At 37.0% G+C, this 19256-nt stretch overlaps 1 protein-coding gene across 2 annotated transcripts in view; it reads right to left on the bottom strand.

Moving 5' to 3' along the window:
• Positions 1-19256, bottom strand: part of UNC5C (unc-5 netrin receptor C) — a 345714-nt gene that overhangs the window by 109811 nt on the left and 216647 nt on the right. For both annotated transcript variants that reach the window (XM_032861390.1, XM_032861399.1), the window contains exon 3: positions 4336-4479. In XM_032861390.1, coding sequence (XP_032717281.1) covers positions 4336-4479 — 144 coding nt within the window. The remainder of the gene's footprint in view (positions 1-4335; positions 4480-19256) is intronic.

Genomic DNA, 19256 nt, shown 5'->3' with positions numbered 1-19256 from the left:
AACTGTTCTTCAATCTTATTGCATGAAGATGAAAAGGGGCTATGGGCAAATTAATCTCTTACTGAGTTTGTTTTCTTATTATTTGAAAATGTCAAATTATATTCAGCAAAGTTTATATAATACATTGCAAAGAAAGATGGGATTCTTACATGTATTTAGTTTTTATGTGGAGAATAGAGACATATATAGACTGTCTCTATACATACATACACACGCACCATACATATATACATACACACACACACCATACATATGCTATGATATTATACATATATACATATATATATGTATACATATATGGAATTGGCACAATAAGAGGTTCTTCATTTGGAACTCTATAATATATAGAGTTGGAATATATAATATATTGGAATATATAATATATATATTATATATTGGATATATCCAATATTATATATTGGATAATATATATACATATGTGTATATATATATGGAATTGGCACAATAAGAGGTTCATTTGGAACTCTACAGTCCTTCAACTTCAGCTTTTAGGCAAGTCAATTTAGTATGGAATATAAATTGGCGATTTAAAATATTCATTATAATTGATATTAATAAACACATAGCAATGAAAGATAAAGATATAGTCTTATATCCTTGTACCTTTTTTGATTATAGTTAGAAGCTAACTTTTAATTCATTTAAATATTTAACCAAAACAATTGGTCTCTTGTTTCTTTACAAAATGTTTAAAAATATATTTTGGCCTCATAATTAATAAAGTCTTCAAGATTTGTGGCAAATGACTATAGTGAATGTAGGGGTATGCCAATGAGATCCCTTTTCGGGACTGACCCCGCTTTTGGGAGTGTTGCCTATGAGAGAGCTCTGTGTCTTTCTCCTGGAATTGCCCTCAGTTGAGGAAAGTTCACATAAGCTGGTGGGAGCTGGGAGTCAAGCAAGGGCCCACGTCCATTGATTAGTCTATGTGGAGCAACTCTGAAGGGCCATTCGAGCTCCAGAGCTCCCTATGGGGCCATCTTTTGTCATACCTGTCCTGCAGCTCAATTTCTCATACCTGCCAAATCCTATGGCCTGCATGGGTATTATTCCTAAGAGTACTGTTCAATATGTTGCCTGCATGTACATCCTCATCTCAGAGTCTATTTCCTGGAGAACCCATATAAGACAAAGAGAAAATCTCTTTAGATATGCTCTGAGAGGAAAGATTAATATATATAGCATTTTAATAAACTTCACTGAGAATTTTTATAACAGTTTTAATTCAATAAAATTTATTAAACATCTATGATGTTCTAGGCATTGTGCAAAGCATGAAAGATATAAAGTTAAGCAAAATTGAATTAAGCAAAATTGATTCCACAGAACTTGCTGGCATGAAACACAGACATTACAACAAGTGAATATAATTCAACTGAAACAAGCCCTATATTAAGAGAATGGACACACTGCTTTGAAAGGATTAAGAAAGGGATGCCTATCTTTCTGGAGACCCATGAGGCAGGAATGACTTCACTAAGCACATTTGAAACAAATTCTTCAAAAAGTTCAAGTCTCTTGAATCATTCTTCTCTCTCTCTCACATCTCACATCCAATCTCTCAACAAAAGCTATTACCTCTTAAATATACAGTAGTCCCCCCCCACCCCTTGCCAGCCATTTTGCTTTTGGGGGTTTCAGTTAGCCACAGTCACCTAAGGTCCAGAAGTAGATGAGCCTCCTCCTGACTTATCACCAGAAAAGTCAAGGGTGGGCTAACACTATGTCACAATGCCTGTGCCATTCACTTCATCATGCAGGCATTTTATCATCTCATAGCATCGCGAGAAGAAGCGGGGCAGGGGGGAGGTGTAAAAACCAGTAAGATATTTTGAGAGAGAGACCGCATGCACTAACATTTCTTACAGTATATTGTTATAATTGTTCTATTTTATCATTATTGTTGTTAATCTCTTACTGGGCCTAATTTAGAAATTAAACTTTATCATAGGTATAGACAGAAAAAAATATTGCCTATATTGAGGTTGGTACTATCTGCGGTTTCAGGCATCCACTGGGAGCCTTGGAACATCTTCCTCTCTTCTCCCTCACAAACAAGAAGAATTGCTGCATCCAGGAGCCAGGCTGTACCCCCTTCGCTGCTTCTAATCGATGCAAGTCTAACATCTCTCATAGACACAGCCTCATAACTGGGTTTTGTGCTTCTACCCTTGATCTATTCTCAACACAAGTTGTGATTCTGTTAACATGGAAGTCAGATCATGAATTGTTCTGCTGAAAACACTCCGAGGTTCTCTTCTCAAGCTAAGAACCAAATCCGTTAGACCTACAGTGTCCTGGCGCTGGGAGGGCCAGTGTACGCCTGCCTCTGAGTATTGGTACCTGTGGCACGTACAGCTCCTTCTGTCTGAGTCCCCCTTCCCTGCCTTCATGTTTCCTCAACTGTGAACATCTTCCAAAGAAGTTCCCTGACCACCCTCCCCCAGGACAACATACCCTCTTTTCCTGCTTTACTTCTCTTTATAGCGTTTACCATCTGCTCTGGTTGTGATTATCATCTATTTGATTTTGAGTTTGCCCTTGCCCACCTGAACATAAACTCCAAGAAGGTAGGTCATTAATTGTTTTGATTTTAGCTCCATACCCAATACCTAAAACTGTCCCAAGAACAGACTAAATGCTTACTAAATATTGTTAAATAAATGAATGTTTACAAATAACGAACAGAAGTAAGAGAAGGGTGAAACCCTTCATTGTGAACAACAGCTGGAAAGCACAGACATCAAAGAGTTGCTAATCTAGTGTGATGAAAATGGAAACATTCTCTCTGGCTGGAGCTGGAAACATAGGTTGAATGTGTAATCTATGAAATATGGTTGTCATGGGCTAAATTGTTCACACATCGAAGCCCTCATGTCAGGACCTCAGAATGTGACTTTATTTGGAGACAAGGCCTTTAAAGAGGTGATGAAGTTAAAATAAGGTCTTTAGGGTGCCTTTAATCCAACAAGACTGGTGTCTTTACAGGAAGAGAAATCTGGGCCTGCAGTTACAGAGGGAAGAACGTGCAAAGACATGGAGAAATCAACCATCTACAGGCCTAGGAGAGAGGCTCTGGGAGGAGCCAACACTGTTGGCACCTTGACCTCACACTTGTAGTTTCCAAACTGTGAGCAAAGAGATTTCTACTGGTTAAGCCATCCAGTCTGTGGTACTTTGTATGAGAGTCCTAGCAGATTCATATGATGGCACATGGCACCGTAAGGGATCTTTACTTTATCTCACAAGCCACTATAACATTTTAGCAGGGAGGGAGGCACTCTGTGCAGAGATCTGAGTTTCAGAAAGATTGCATTTGTGGTAATATGGAGGACAGACTAGAAAAGTGAAACAATGGGAGCCATGGAGACTAACTGGGATATGTTTGCAGCCACTGTGATTTAGATCAAGTAGAAGGCAAGGGAAGAGTAGAGTACGGAACTGGGAAAAGCCTCAGAGCCAAGACTATTGGGACTCATTGGGCCTCAGTGACATGTGAGAGGTGGGTGATACGGACATCCATCACTAACAATTTGATAAAATGCATGCATACAAAAGAGTTCAAATAATGTAGTTCACATGGATTTCAGGCAGTCTCAGACTTGAGAAAATATCTCAGTATGGAACCTTAAGACAGATGAAAGCAGCATTCATGCTGCTCAAGATGTGAATAGCACTCTTTGGGAAAGGGAGTCTGCAGAAGAGTTGCAGGCAACATCTTTCTTAGGCATAATATGATTAGCATATTAAAAAATCTGAGAATTTTGCAATGAATAAACCTATTTAACTTCATCCAAAAAAAATATCTCCCACATTTATTCGCTTATGGAACCCTGTTCTGTGTTAACCTCTTCACAAGCATGAATACTCCAGAATTTAACACAGTTTGGATAACAGTGGTATATTTTGAGGCATTCTAGTGGTTCCAAAAAATAAATAGAGAAGCTTTGTATGGGTAATTTCTATTTCTAGTAGTAAAACTAATCAACATTGTCCTAACACACTGGCAGAATAAACTCATTAAAGAAATAGAGTTGGTTTTCCTATAGCCTAATTCTTACCAGATTAAAAAAAAAATGAAAACTCAGAACCTTTAAAAAAATCACTAGTTCTTTCATATACTTATTAAAGAGAAACTGTCCATGTCTTAAAACAAAAAATATATTCTGGTGACGTAAGGGGAACGTGTAGCTCAAATGCAGAAATCTGGGAGTTCTGACCAGGGTTCTTTGAATCTAGAGCCAGTGACAGGCTACATTTGCCCACATTCCACCCAGGTTCTGAAGCCTAGCACGTCCGTACACCATGACTCACATGCGATGCGCACGTAGGCCTTCCTGCTCTTTGTGGTGCCCGCTGAACTCCAGGCCACACACTGGCACCAGTAATCTTCAGGCCCAAAGAGTTCTTCGACTTGCTGGCGCGAAATCTCAATGCTCACTTCCCGGACAATGAGACCTGCCAAGAGAAAAGGAGATTTAAGTCAGGAAAAGCCTTATTACTGGCAAACTATAAAACATCATACCAGGTATTTCCCCCCTAGTGATCCATCTTGATGCCATCGATCAACAGCCCAGATATTGTCTCTCTCCACCTGTGATCTTCCTTTGGCTCCCATTATTTGATGCCCAACTTTTTCATTTTCTTATTTGCTATTTCAAATCTTCTGCTTTCATCAGAAGATGAAAGTGGAGTAGATCTATCACAGCACAAAATTACACTTTTTTCCAAAGAGTTGGACAAATATTCACCCTCTGCTGAGTTAGCTTCCTTGGTATAGTCAAACATGAACACAGGTTTCACATCTTCTAAGGATTGTGCCCCCATTATATAGGTCATGGGTAAGATATCCATGTGCTATACATAACCTTACAATGATTAAATATTCCTAACTCCTCACATGAAATGACAGAGAATAAGCTAAAACTATAATCGTAAGTATGTAAATTATTAATATATATTGGTTAATGTATATAAGCATATATCACATTTTATTATAGTTTCATCTGGTACCACACAGCTATATACAGTTTTACAACACTTTACATAGTTTTACAGTAACTGTAACTTTCTTAACAATTCCTTAACAAGGAATGAGAATGACCTAAAACTGTAATCACAAGTACAAAAATCAAACATATCTATATATAATATGTCAGGTTTTATTATAATATGACCCAGTACTATATAAATATATGGTGCTTATCTAAAACTAAGTTATTTTTATAGTTGTTTTAGTTATTAAAATAAAATGTTTTCTTTAAAAAAAATGCCAGTCTTAACAAATCCCTGCTATTCTATTCAAAGAATGTATGACTTTAAAGTTTTCATGCATAATATTTCGAAAGTCCAAATGTTTCTCTATAATTGTGATGTAACCAAAGTCCTGTTAAAAGTGGCTTCTAGCTAAAATGCTCAAACAATGGATTTTATTTTATAGCATTATGTAATCTTGAGTAACAAAAATTGAACTAAGAATCTGGGATTATCATTTGAAGAGTATTTATCTTGATAAATCAAAGTCTTTTTCAGAGAGTCATTCTACAATGTGCCTCTTTGCATTGAGCAAGAAGGATCATCTGAACAATGTATGTGGGTAACTGCCAATTTTCCTGCACATTCTTTCAGAATGAAGTGCCTATTGAGACAACTAGCAGGGAGACCCTTAGGGTTAAGTATAAGCACAGTATGAAAGATGAAATATATTGTTTTGTACTTTTTATTCATGTATTCATTCATTCATTCATTGAACAAATATTTATTTCATATCAGTTATGGAAAAGGTATTGCCCCAGGGACTTGTGAATCTCTGATGAGTAGGATAGCCATTACCCCCAAAGAACTTCTATCATTGTGAAGGGGGTGCATATTAACTACAGATTATTCAATTTATTACTTAATTACAATTGTGTTCAATGCTACAAAGGAGAAGTACACAGAAAAATGAGAGTGAATAACAAGTGAACCCAAATTAGCATGAAGGATTCAACATGAGTTAAGTTGGTTAAATTATTTAAGGGGGAGGGACAGAACATATGAGAAGAAGCCAGAAAGAGAATGAGGAGATTGGGAACCCAGAAGACAGTTGAGCACCAAGAATGGCATGAGATGAAGAGAGACAAGAAAAAGATCAGTCAAAACACAGTGATGTAGACCAGTGGTTCTCAAAGTGTGGCCCCAGAACAGTTTCATCAGCATCACATGGGAACTTGTTGGAAGTGCAAACTCTTGGCTCCCACTCCTGGCTCAAATTGAATAAGAAACCTTGAGAGTTGGGCCCAGAGATTTGTGGTTTAGCATGCACTCAAAGAATTTAGATGTGTCCTACAGTTTGAGAATCTGTTGCACACCATGTTTAGGATTTAGAACTTCTTTCTGAAAGTCATGGATATCATTAAAGTATTTTAAGCAAGTAGATGACATCAGATGAGAATTAATATCTATCTATATGATATGTATGTATGCATGTATGTATGATATGTATAAGATATAGAGCTTAGTTCCTAGAAGGTATGATTTCTTGAACTGATTGACTATGACTTCTTGGTATAGGTGACATGAAGGTGTCACCTAAAGACACCAAAAAAAGAGTATTCCAGAACTTACCCTTAAACCTAGAACATGCTTAAATGGGTAAAAGCCTTCAGGAAAATTAATTAATGCCCAACAGAAGTAGATGCTGTCCCCCTGGGAATATAAGCAATATTTTCTATCGAGAACTGAGAGGACTTGAGTCATAGAAACAACTCTGCCCTCAGATCTACTCAAGGGTCCCTGAACTGAAATGAAGCCCAGGAAAGTGGATTTTGTAAGCCCAAAGCAGGGCAAGGTCCTGATATGACAACTCTATGGCCAAAAGTTTATTAAACATATTTAAAGTGATTTGAAAATTAACAAGGCTTTTATGCTTACACAGTGACCATTTAAAAAGAAATTTCAAGGGTTGACTGGGTGGCTCAGTTGGTTAAGCGTCAGCCTTTGGCTCAGGTCATAATTCTGGGGTCCTGGGATCAAGCTCTGCATCGGGCTCCCTGCTCAGCGGGGAGTCTGCTTCTCCCTCTCTCTCTGCCCCTCCACCCACTCATGCTATCTCTCTCTTTCTCTCAAATAAGTAAATAAAATTTAAAAAAAAATAAAAATAGAAATAATTTTCAAGGAACTGGCATATCTAAATCCCTCACCCTTCCAAGAAAATGTTACTGTATTATTTTAGTCAATGTCCTAATAATAAGACAATCTCCACAGCAGAAATCCTGACTTATTAACAAAAAACACTACCTCTTTTCCACTTTCCTAATTCCTGCATAGGTCTTCTCATTTTCCTGTCCTACTGTAATAATTCTCATTTTCTGATCTCTAGATGATCACGGAAAGATGGAGCCCAGCTTTCCCACTCGCCTCTCACTTTTCTTTTTATTCCACTGTCTGGAATTTCATACTTTTGCCAGTTTTGCTTGTTTATACCCCCTCTCTTCATGCAGAAATTCAGTTACTGGAAACAAAACTCTTCTTTTAAAAGTTGTTGCAGGAAATTTACAGTCACCAAAGGGCTGATAAACCTGCAGTGTGTATTTCCTCAGAACTGTAATGGTTTCTTCCAAAATGCAGGGCAGCAACAAATGGGCTCAGGATATTAAAACCACACACAAATGTTTTGCATCCCAAGATGATAACCTCAGGTTTCATTCCTCATCCCCTCTCCCCACCTCCCTGCCTGTTTACTTAAAGCAATTACAGGAAACCTAATTAAATGTTAGGGCAACTTCACTGGGGCCACTGTATCCTTCAGCCCAAAGAGGCTCATGGATGTTTCTACTGACCACAAATCTGAGGCTTTTTAAGAAGCCACAGGCCGACCCTCCTGCTACAGGGTTATTCACAGTATGAATGTTCTGAATTGTGTGGCTCGGGCTCGCTGTGGGTGCAGGAGTCAAGCACACACCGATTTTTTTCTTCAGCTTCATAGGTGCCCCATTCAGGAGGAGATGGATTGATGAGTCGGGTAGGGTTGTCCTGCCACACACCCAAAGTTTACATTCCAACTTTTTGATCAACAGCACTAGACCAAGAAAGAACTGAAGGAGTAAGTGTCTCAATACTTAGAGTTTAGAATGCCCTACAATCAGCTGCATTAGTCAAGCTCTGAGATACTATGTTATAAGCCATCTTTTCGTTACTGTAGGTAACTTCATTACCTATGACACTCTGCTCAACAAACCAAAGGCTAGTGGTTTGGGTAAGAGGAGGTAATATGCTTTCTCTTTGAAAGTAAAATTTTAAATCTGCTTGAAGTCCCCAGATGGAAAAAGGAAGCTGCCTTGAAATTTGTAATGCCATCAGCATTACTTCCAAGGCGGGCTGCTTTGAAGAGCATTTGGGAACTTGAAATTGGATTCAGGTTACTTAAGGGTGGGGGAAATGCTTCGTTCTACAGATTTACTCAAATACAAATGGGTATTTTCCATCACGTCTGATAAGATCAAAGATTTTCCATCAGCATTCTTCCTTTAATAGTGGCATCTCCAGGATGCATGCTGTTTGAAGTTTGCACTGATCTGCTTTTATAATAGGATTCATTGTGGTTTGGGAGCCAGAGTGCAGGCAAGTAATTAGCATGCTATATCAAGAAGATTTATAATGAATATGAATATGCACTTGCTAATAGGGAGTTTCAAATGATTTTAGAAATCCAGATGCAAATGCAAACCTCTGATTGGATCTTTGTATGGCTATACATGCATATGGCAATAAAATCTGGTAAAATGATATTTATTCCTTATCTTTAGCAAAATTTTAATTTTCTAATAGGGTTCAGGCACCACAAATATTGTTTCCTTATAGACTGTTATAAAATGATCCAAATACAGGATGAATACTTTGTATAATTATTTAAAGCAATATCTACATTCCCAGAGAAATATAATCTGTAGTACCATCAACAAACATTAAGAGTCAGCTAATATAAAAAATTAAGTCAAGTTCCAGAAATTGTAAAGACGGACAAAACATCATCTCCAGCACTGTGTTCCTTTGTCTCATTTATTAGGTGATACTCCAAAATCCTGCATCATCTCGGAAGATTTTATAAAATGTGGTCATCAGGGTCGCCTGGGTGGCTCAGTGGGTTGAGCCTCTGCCTTCGGCTCAGGTCATGATCCCAGGGTCCTGGGATTGAGCCCCGCATCGGGCTCTCTGCTTCGCAGGGAGCCTGCTTCCTCCTATCTCTCTCTGCCTGCCTCTCTGCCTATTTGTGATCTCTGTCAAATAAATAAATAAAATCTTAAAAAAAATAAATAAAATAAAATGTGGTCATCAAATCCTCGCCTTCTGATATCTCATGTACGTTTCACTAAACAGCATATTAAGCTCACATTAGAAGTAGGTGTTATGTGTGTCTGAGTTGTATTTCTTCTTAATGACTGTATTTTCATAAGGCAAAGGGAAGGTTTGAGACATCGCGTTGTGTAGACCTATCAATTCGGCCTCCTACAACACTCTCCCTATTGGGAGAAGAGCTGCAGAGGTCACTTGACCAAATCTCATTATAGTATGTTCACAGGACAGAGGTTGCTGGGAAATGAATGACGCTCAGGTAGGGATGATTTGCAACATGTTACAATCACTTTATTGAATTAGCAGGGTCTCTTTTTCATGTTTTTTCCCAGAGTTTAATCCTATTAGTTTTCACTAATATGATCTAAAACATGGTACATATCAGTGCTAGATGTCTTTTTTTCCCAAGATTTTATTTCTTTATTTGACAGAGAGAGACACAGCAAGAGAGGCAACACAAGCAAGGGGAATGGGAGAGGGAGAAGCAGGCTTCCCACTGGGCAGGGAGCCCAATGTGGGCCAATCCCAGGACAAGGGGAACATGACCTGAGACAAGGCAGACACTTAATTGAGCCACCGAGGTGCCCCTAGATGTCTTAATATAAATTAAAATCACTCAAAATAGCGGCATTATTTAAAAGGCTGTCATAACAAAAAAATAAACCACACCACCAAGACAACAAAACCCTGACAGTTTTTCAGCTACTCACTAAAATAATCAAAATATGGTACCTGAAAGGCAGAACCTTACAATCAAGACGTGGTTTCATGTTATATGAAGTCATCTGACACTCTTTAAACTACATCAGGAAAAGACACTGGAAACACATAATTTATCAATTTTTCTCTTAAATGTTTTCCTTGGATTTTTAATATATTTAATATATAAATAGGCCATCTAACTAAAATTACTTTGTATCATTAAAAATCACAATTGCGATTTTTAGTAAGTCACAAAACTAAATAGTAAATCACAAAGTAACTAAGATTACTTTGTATCATTAAAAATCACAGTTATATTAGATTTATTATAAGCATAATTTGTTAATTATATTTTTTATCTTTGTGATCAAGATGAATTTACCTAAAAATCAAAGAATAACATGGCTGGGACTGAATGGGTCAAGAGAGTTGCTTGGAAGCATTTCATATCTAGGTCATTGACCTGACTTCCTGTTTTACGTGATATTTCTAGTTACTTGTTTCTGTTTGTAATTCCTTGTCCAATGAGGATCTGTGTTTCGCTTCACTATGTTTTTGTTTTGTCTAGAAATGAGAAGAAAATATTTATTAGATTATGTATCTGGAGTGGGGAGTGGTTTTAGGAAGCTATATGATGACCACAGATAAATGCTGTTTTTCCCCCTTAAGACTTGAAATGTTAATTGCAAGATGATATTAAAATATTATAAATGATACTCTGACAACACTAATACTGTTTTCCCTTGCCTTTGCAGAAGTGTCAAGTTTTAGATGTTACAGGAGAACCAGTCCTCCTTTTTCTGATTTGACTTTCCAAACACCACCAAACTTAGAGCTGCAAGTATTAATGATAATTGGAGTATGAGGGTATGCAAAATGCTCTTTCTTACACAGACAGTGGTAACGAGTTAGTAGATTAAGTCTACCAGTTGTGATCCATGATTTATTCGCATTCTAAACTTTAGTGATGAAAGACCTGTTGAATGTCTGTTCCAAGAACTCTTTCCGTGACCAAAAGGGGAGCTAAAATCTTTCTGTATTTAACTTCTGCCTTGTGTGTCAATTTCTTTGGAATATAATGAAGTGATTTTGTAAAAATGTGATAAAGCACATTCCACTGACATAGCAAATATGTTACTCATCTAAATATTTTTCACAAAGCATTAAACTTATTACATACATATTTGAAGACATATTTTAACATTTTCTTTAAAGTATAACTCTTAATGATTATCTAAATCATAACTACATGCATTACTTTCTGTTTTTATTTCAAAAGAAGTAATTTTAACAAAATTAAAAAAAAAATCCTGTCCATAAGGGTGGAGGGGGAACACTCTACTCTTGGAGGTTGATTTAACCATGAACTTGTGAATTACAGACCTTATTATTGCTATACCCTTATCATGACTCTACCCTTATTATTACCAGCCACTCATTTAATAGGTATTTACAGAGATTCAGCCATGTGCCACACACTGTTCCGTGTGCTGGGGACACAGTGGTAAAGAAGGCAGATAAGGTCTCTGTCCTTCGCAATTCATTGTGGAGATAGTTCTTGAGCACCAAGAACATTTCCAAGGTAGCCATAGAGATGAATTGCTTACGGACCCTTTCTTTAGAAGTTTACTGTCTAACACTAAAAACAAATAGGAGTTTACTAAGTGGCTCTGTCATATGCATCGTGTACTCACTGGTACAGTAACTGGCACACATATTTGTCCAATTAATGTATGCTAAATGAATGAATGGTTTATATATCTATAGCTATAATACCAAGTAGTGTTAAAGTCCACATATAAGTAAATTGAATTGCAACTCAGAAGAGTAAAAGTAACTAGCAACTACCTTGTGTCTCAGTTCTTCTGCATAATGATCCTTGGGAATGGGTATTTTTATAATATAGGTAAAGAGCAGAGTCCGAATTTAAATAATTTTTCATGCAGCCAATGATTAGCAAAATAAGGATTTAGAGCCATATTTATCTGAATCCAATGTTCCTGTTCCTTTCATTATATCAATATTCCTCAAACCATCTCAAAGAAGTGTTCTTGGGGCACCTGGGTGGCTCAGTTGTTAAGCATCTGCCTTTGGCTCAGGCTACGATCCTGCAATCCTGGAATCGAGCCCCATGTCTGGCTCCCTGCCCAGTGGGGAGCCTGCTTCTCCCTCTCCCTCTGTTCCCCCCAACCAGCTCATGTTCCACGCTCTCTGTCTCTGTCAAATATATAAATATATATATTTTTAAAGGTGTTCCTTGGTCAAATAGGTTTGGGGATTTCTGTTTAATATAACTTCCTCTTAAAAACTCAGAATGCAGATCAGTGAATTGAAGGCTTTGGTCAGAAGTTCTGCCATAAAAAATATGTTTAATTTGGATGGCCACTATTTCCCCCCAATTTATTAAACCATATAACCCTACAGTCTATGTAAAGACAGAGCCCCATCTCATCGAGTCTTTCAACGTGGTTTTGTTCAGCATTTTCCATCTGTTGGTTTATTGAATAAAAGTAATCTACTCTTTGGAAATTTCTGAAAATCCCATGAAGAAAGCTATCGTGAAATAGCTTCAGATGGAGAGATCAGGGTAAACCTGGGGAAATGGAATATTTGAGTTTGATGCTAAAGCATGGTTTGGGTTTAAAGACTCAGAGAGGAATCAAAGGCACTTCAGGAGGATAGAATAGCACAAAGCCAAAGGGCAGAGATGAAAAAGCCTGGAGCACTATAGGGGAGAATAGTTTACATGAATGGAGTAAAGAAATAAGACCATGGAATTAGATAGAAGAGAGACTCACAGACAGCCTTGAATGGCAGCTGGAGAAGTTTGTTCTGTGGAGTGGGGAATCTGTAAAAATAGCAAATTGGTAAAATGATTTTTTTTTTCCAATGACAGATACTTTAGGAAAGTTAATCTTTCTCAACTAGTAAACAAGACTAATCTGATTTACTTTTAATGGAATTTTAATAATTCTACTTTTAATTATTATTACAAAAGCTGTTTTCAGATTTCTGATCTTACACCAAGTCATTAATCTTCAAAGCTGGAGAGCAATATTCTTGGTGAACCTCTGAAAACACTGTCTGATGGTGGAAACCAACACATATATCCAAAATAATAATACTCAATACCACTGGGTTTTCATTTTATATTTACCTCATGTAATTTAGAAATGAACATTAAGTGCAACTGCCTCTGGAGGGACTGTCACTTGTAACAGTTCATACACAGGATATTGGGGACAGATACTTGCTTGTCTTAAAAGCATTGTATTTCATAATCTTAAGGAAACTTTTAAACCAAACTAGAAAGGCTCATTTAAAAAAAAAAAAAAAAAGCAAACTTACCCAGGGCAATTATTGTTACAACCGCGTTATTAGATAAATACCTACCTAATACACAACAACCTAGTAATTTCCTTAGAAAAGAAAATAAATTCTTGTCCTGGATTTATTGACTTTTGGAAAGTTCTAAATTCATCAAGCCTTGGTTTCTTAAGTTACAAAATAAAGATATGAACATGGCTTGTGAGGAAAGAAATGGAATAACAGCTACAAAAGTATTTGAAATCTCTTAGATTAAATATATATACTAAATTAAATACACACACACATGCACACACACACACGCACACACTGTATAGTAATAACAATTATTTTGGGAATACGACGATACTCTATTCACAAAATTAGAACTGGAGTTACTAACATAGATTCAGGAGAGGGGAGGAGCACCATGATTGGAATCATATTAGACACACACCCACTTGAGAAAGACATGGCTAGCTGTGGAACTTTTCAGCAGAGCTGGGAGAATCGGGTCTGGGTGGGGACATCAATCATCTAGGGCAATGCAGATCTGTCTATGATACGGAGTTTGACAGCAGCAATGAGTTTTAGTGATTTACCTTTAAGAGATTTACCAATCCTCTAGGATTCTCACTATATTAAACTGTAGATAAAGTGAAGTTACCCTGACAAGATGAGTGGAAGAGTCTACTTTTTTCTGTAGTCGAAATGCTTGCATAGCTCATCTATTACGAATTCCTTATATCCATATGCCATTATATAGGTGAGATGGGAACATTAATCAGCTGAATGGAAATTACTAAACAGGTTAGCTCTAACTAATCTGGGGCTAAATAAGCAAACTTCCACATTTTAAAATTGGAAATTTAAAATTTAAAATCAATTTAAAATTGATGAGCACAATCTTGTCTTCTAGGGTCTTCCTTCACTTACCAACCAGAATGTGAGCTCTATCAGGGTAGAGATTTGTGTCAGTTACATGCTGTCTCTGTGGCATTACAATGAATATTTATTGAATTAATGAAAGAATATTTCCCCTAGGACATTATTAATACTTATTTAAAAGATATGTGATCCAAAAAAAGAAAAAAGATACATGATCATATCCAAATGTATTTTAAAGGAAAGGAACTTTAAGTCATGATGGAAGTTGTACCTCCTTCCCTAGTCAGAAAGACACCATCAAACACAACTTTGAATTAAACTTGGAACCTGCTTGGCATTCACACTAAGAATGGGGTGGCAGGGGGAGCTGAGTTATTAAAATGTTTTTTAGATTCTTCAAAATTGTTTTTAATAGCTGAGTAAATGCAGGTACAGTACCAATGAAAATAATTTTTCTTTGTCTTTTAAAGGAACTCTAATATACAAGAATGACTCATTAATTTACAATAAGAAGGAAAATTTAACTCATGAAATTCTAAGTAGAAATGAAAAATATTAGCATTTCATATTTTCAAGTGAGGAGTATGTATTTGAACTATTGCTGAGATACTGATTTTCAATTTTAACTTTATATAGGGACCGGAAAATAACTATATGTTCTGATAGTTTTTCAAAATATTTCTATACTTCTGAGATTTCAAAAACCTTCAAAATATTCTATATATTCTGAGATCCTTGCTCAAATCATTCTACTATCATTTCAAAGGGAGGGATGATTTAATAAAAACAATGAAACCAAGTACAAAACAGCTAATTTTTTTCTTTTTCATACGGAATATGTCTCTTTGTTCTTCTGTTGATTCCAAGTTATGTATATTTAGTTTTTGATAAACCTAAGGCTATAGGTAGAATTCCAGAAGACAATATTAATTCAGATTTGACAATAAAACCTTATTTTTAATTGATCCTTGGCAATTAACTTAATGGAGGGTATAATCTTTAGGGAAGCTCTGGTTCAAATTCTGTTTTTTTCAGTGACTAGATGTATGACATTAGGAAAATTCCTTTACTACCCTAAGTGTCATTTTCCTCAATAGGACAATCGGAATTAAAATTTCTAATTCAATGGGTTCTTTTAAGGATTCAATGAGTTGATACATGTAAAGCTCTTTGTAGAGTACACCCTTACTATGAGCTAACTAACAAGATTTCAGAAGCTAGAATGGTTTACACTATACTATGTTCTCAACAACTCCTCTCATTTCAGAGGCTTCGTGAAATAAAAGTCTGTTTTTCCATCACAACAGTCTTCAGGACAGCTGTCCCACATTAACTCTCTTAGTGATCCAGCCTGCATCTCTGCTGAGCCTATAGCCCCTCAACCACGGCTACTGAGCCAGGAGAACAGAGCACAGAGAATACACACCTGCTCTTAAATGTCTTGGCTTAGCAGCAGGAACATAACTTTCACCCAGCTCATTGGCTAGAAGTAATCACCTGGGCCTGCGGAACCGCCAGACTCCAGGACTTGTAGCACTCCCCTGTCCCCAGAAAGAACAGGAGAACTGGATAGGAGTATTATACATTATAACTGATAAAGCTACTTCAGTAGGAACAACAAGGCATTGAATTTTTAGGAAATCACAATGACACTGAAATATTAAGAATTACCAAGTCAAATGGAATATAAATAATTGTTTTCTGTGGTATGAAAGTCTTCACTGACAAAAGGAACAAAATGTAGACAAATTAGACTATAAGACCAAGAGGAAGAAAACTTGATTTGGGGTCCTGGAATGACTACTATCATGAGTAACTTTGGGTAGGCCCTTCCATTTCTTATTTTCTGAAACTTTAAATCAGTAAAAATAGGTAGCCCTTTCCGAGTGTACTTCACAGGACTGTTGTGAGGTCAAAAGAAATCTTTAAGAGAAGGTTCTTTTAGGGACAGACTGAGGGGCAAGGACTGCCAGCTCTTTATATCTTTTTGGGAACACAATCTGACCACATCTTTTAGCTTCCTTTGTCTTAGAAGTGGCCACAAAAGCAATTCTGGACAATAGAATGGGAGTGGAAGGTCGTTGTACCTTTTCATGGGCAAGCTGGTGAAGAAGCTTGTGGGTCCCCTCCTTGCTGTCTTTCCCTTCCTGCTGGGTGTATGCAGAAGAGGATGAGGCCAGAGAGGATGACAGAACCACAAGATGAAAGGAGTCTGGGTCCATCCATACCTGACCAATGGGAACAGACCTGCCCTACAATCAAGGGCACCTTCCTGGAACTGGTATGTAAACAGATGTACCACTGTATCACTTTTGGGTTATTCTGTCTTTGGTGGGGTCTGTTACTGAGGCTTAGCATAATGCACATGTAAATGATATACACTATGAATAATATGCTTGGCTCACAGTGGGTTTTTCTAAATGACTACTGGATAAATGGATGATGAAAATACTTATTAACCTCACAATGCTTTTCTTTTTTTTTACTATGATTCAGTGTTTAGCTTCAAATTGTTAAAAATACTCTTTTATTTGGCAACATCTTGTTAGATACACAGAGAATTTCTATTAATTCTGAGAGTTTTCAAATATCTGAATGTGTGATTTTAATATTATGCTCAAAGTGCTATAAAACAGAGCAATTTGCTTGTTATATAACAAAAATCTCATTTTCAGAATGGTACGTTTGCAGTCTTTTTCAAAGTATCACTTCCAACATAAATGCTGAACAAACAAATTGATGTGAAACACTAGATTTTAATGTTTAATTACCAGTATCATTTCTTTACAAGCAATCTCATTTTGGTGTTTTCATAAGAGCTAGAAAAACCTAATCTTGAACAACAGAACAGTGGCATTGATTCTGAAAACTGTGTATGACTTGTAATGTATTCACGTCCATTTTGTACTAGCATCACAAAGAAAAAGAAGAAAAAATGATTGTTTCTTACCCTGAGCTCTAATTCACTGAGAGAGATATTTATGTAACTATATAACACCGTCAAATGAACAAAGAGCTTCAATCATGTATCTTTTCCTATCTCCAGGCAAAGTTTTGTTCTCCTTCCCTTCTTTTACAAATGTGTTTCCTTCAAAGGATACATACCCCACTGGATAAACAATCTCTATGAGAAAACAGGAAAACTCGTTATTTAATATGTACAGTTCAGTGTCCTGAGTTTGGGAATCACAGTAAATAATATTTTGTGACGATACTCACACTAATAAAGATGATGACATTTTCATGATTAGCCATGTTTTTAGTAAAGGGAAATTAATGGGGAGGACTATCCCGTCTGAAAGATACATACAACATGCTGACAAACAAAACTGGGTTTCAGCATAAAATGTATATGTTATATAGACAGTATCCATATGCACCTAACTTCACTGTGTGAGTTTATATGCATATCATTCATCTAGGATTTTCTTTTTACCTACAAGTTGGAATGCATTTACTTCATACTCTATTATAAGCCCATTTAGTCACATTCCTGTCAGATCCCACTTGCATATTCAGTGTTGAATAAATCAGTGGTTAATAACCGTCCTTGAAAATGTGTTTGGAGATAAATAATGAACTGCTGTATCTGATCATAAATGTACATTTTTACTCTCAGAATCTTGAGCAAAAAGATAGCCTGACCTATTACACAAATATATGGAAAGAGAAATAATTATAGAGCAATCATGTCAAAGGAGCCTGGTTTATTCTTATTGAATGGATACACTACAGACAAAAAAATAAAAAGGGTTACAACTTCAAAAAATTCCACTGCAAAGGAAATACTAAATGAGGATAGGGAGTCAACCTTTTCATCATAACTGCTTTTTGTCACATCTCCATGGGCTTGGGGCGCGGGCCCAGCCCCACAGCGTGAGGAACTGCAGGACGCTCACATCGCCTGCCCGGCTGCGCCGCCCCCTCGAAGGACCTGCTCCGGACGACCACGGGCTCGCTTTCAATTTACGGGAAGGTGGTCTGACAGGCAGACTGGGAGGACAGCCGAGATGGAAACACAGATCAAGTACAGATAAAAATATGTCCACCTTGAAATACACAAACAAGACTTTTAGGTAACAATGTGTGGGGAAGCCTCTATTGAAAAATGAGAAGAATACAATCACTTCTTTCTCATCAATGATTTTCACAGTTCCCTTCCGATTCCATCCCAGCCTCTCTCCATAATCCACTATGTGTGCACATCCTACATCTATACTCACTTAAATAATATAGATTTCTGTTCCTTGCCTGTATCTTATAAATGTCAACCTCCTCAAAGCTTTGTGCTACTCAGCAGGCTTCAAATTTGTTTTTAAAATCTATTATGTGGGTGATCCTCTAGCAATACTTTGAAGTACCTTCCCTATTAAAAGTGAAGAGGGATCAGGGGTCCTAAGAAGAGAAATAATGGTAGTTTATGGGTATTATTTCACACGTTCCTGACTATGAAATAATACTCTCTGCTTTAAAAAAAAAAAAAAACACATATGCAAAAGAAAAAACATCAAAAATAAAATCTAGAAGGAAAAAGGGGCCACATAAAATCTTGCTACAGGTTCATGTTTTATATAAAGCTGCAGTTGGGACTTTACAAAGGAAATCTCTGCACTTTTTATTTCTGGTTCAGAGGATTTACATGCTCTTTCTAATGATCTGGGCCTTCAGCACCGGGTAATGTCTCCCAGTCCCCAGCTTAGCCCTCATGCAAAATTGAAGCACTTTGGAGGCAGTTTAGTAGCTGCAGATGAATCTCAATGTGCAGGAAAAGGCATAATGGCTGTTTAGCACTTGCTAGGAGAAGCTGAGGAAATCAGGGGGAAAAATCTATTGAACTTAAGCCATCTGGGAAGCCAACTGAGAGCAACTGCATTAACAACGTGTTTACATTCCCATTGTGCTGCTAGGCCAAGCAAAAGTGTGTGTGTGTGTGTGTGTGTGTGTGTGTGCGCACGCACCCGCATGCGTGCACTCGTGTGCACGTGCATGCTCACAGAGGGAATTAT

Source organism: Lontra canadensis, unplaced genomic scaffold (assembly GCF_010015895.1).
Source record: "Lontra canadensis isolate GAN:19392208 unplaced genomic scaffold, GSC_riverotter_1.0 scaffold1, whole genome shotgun sequence".
In the NCBI taxonomy this organism is placed as follows: Eukaryota; Metazoa; Chordata; class Mammalia; order Carnivora; family Mustelidae; genus Lontra; species Lontra canadensis.
Note: the sequence above shows the minus strand (reverse complement) of the source record. Positions and strands in the feature narration are given on the sequence as shown.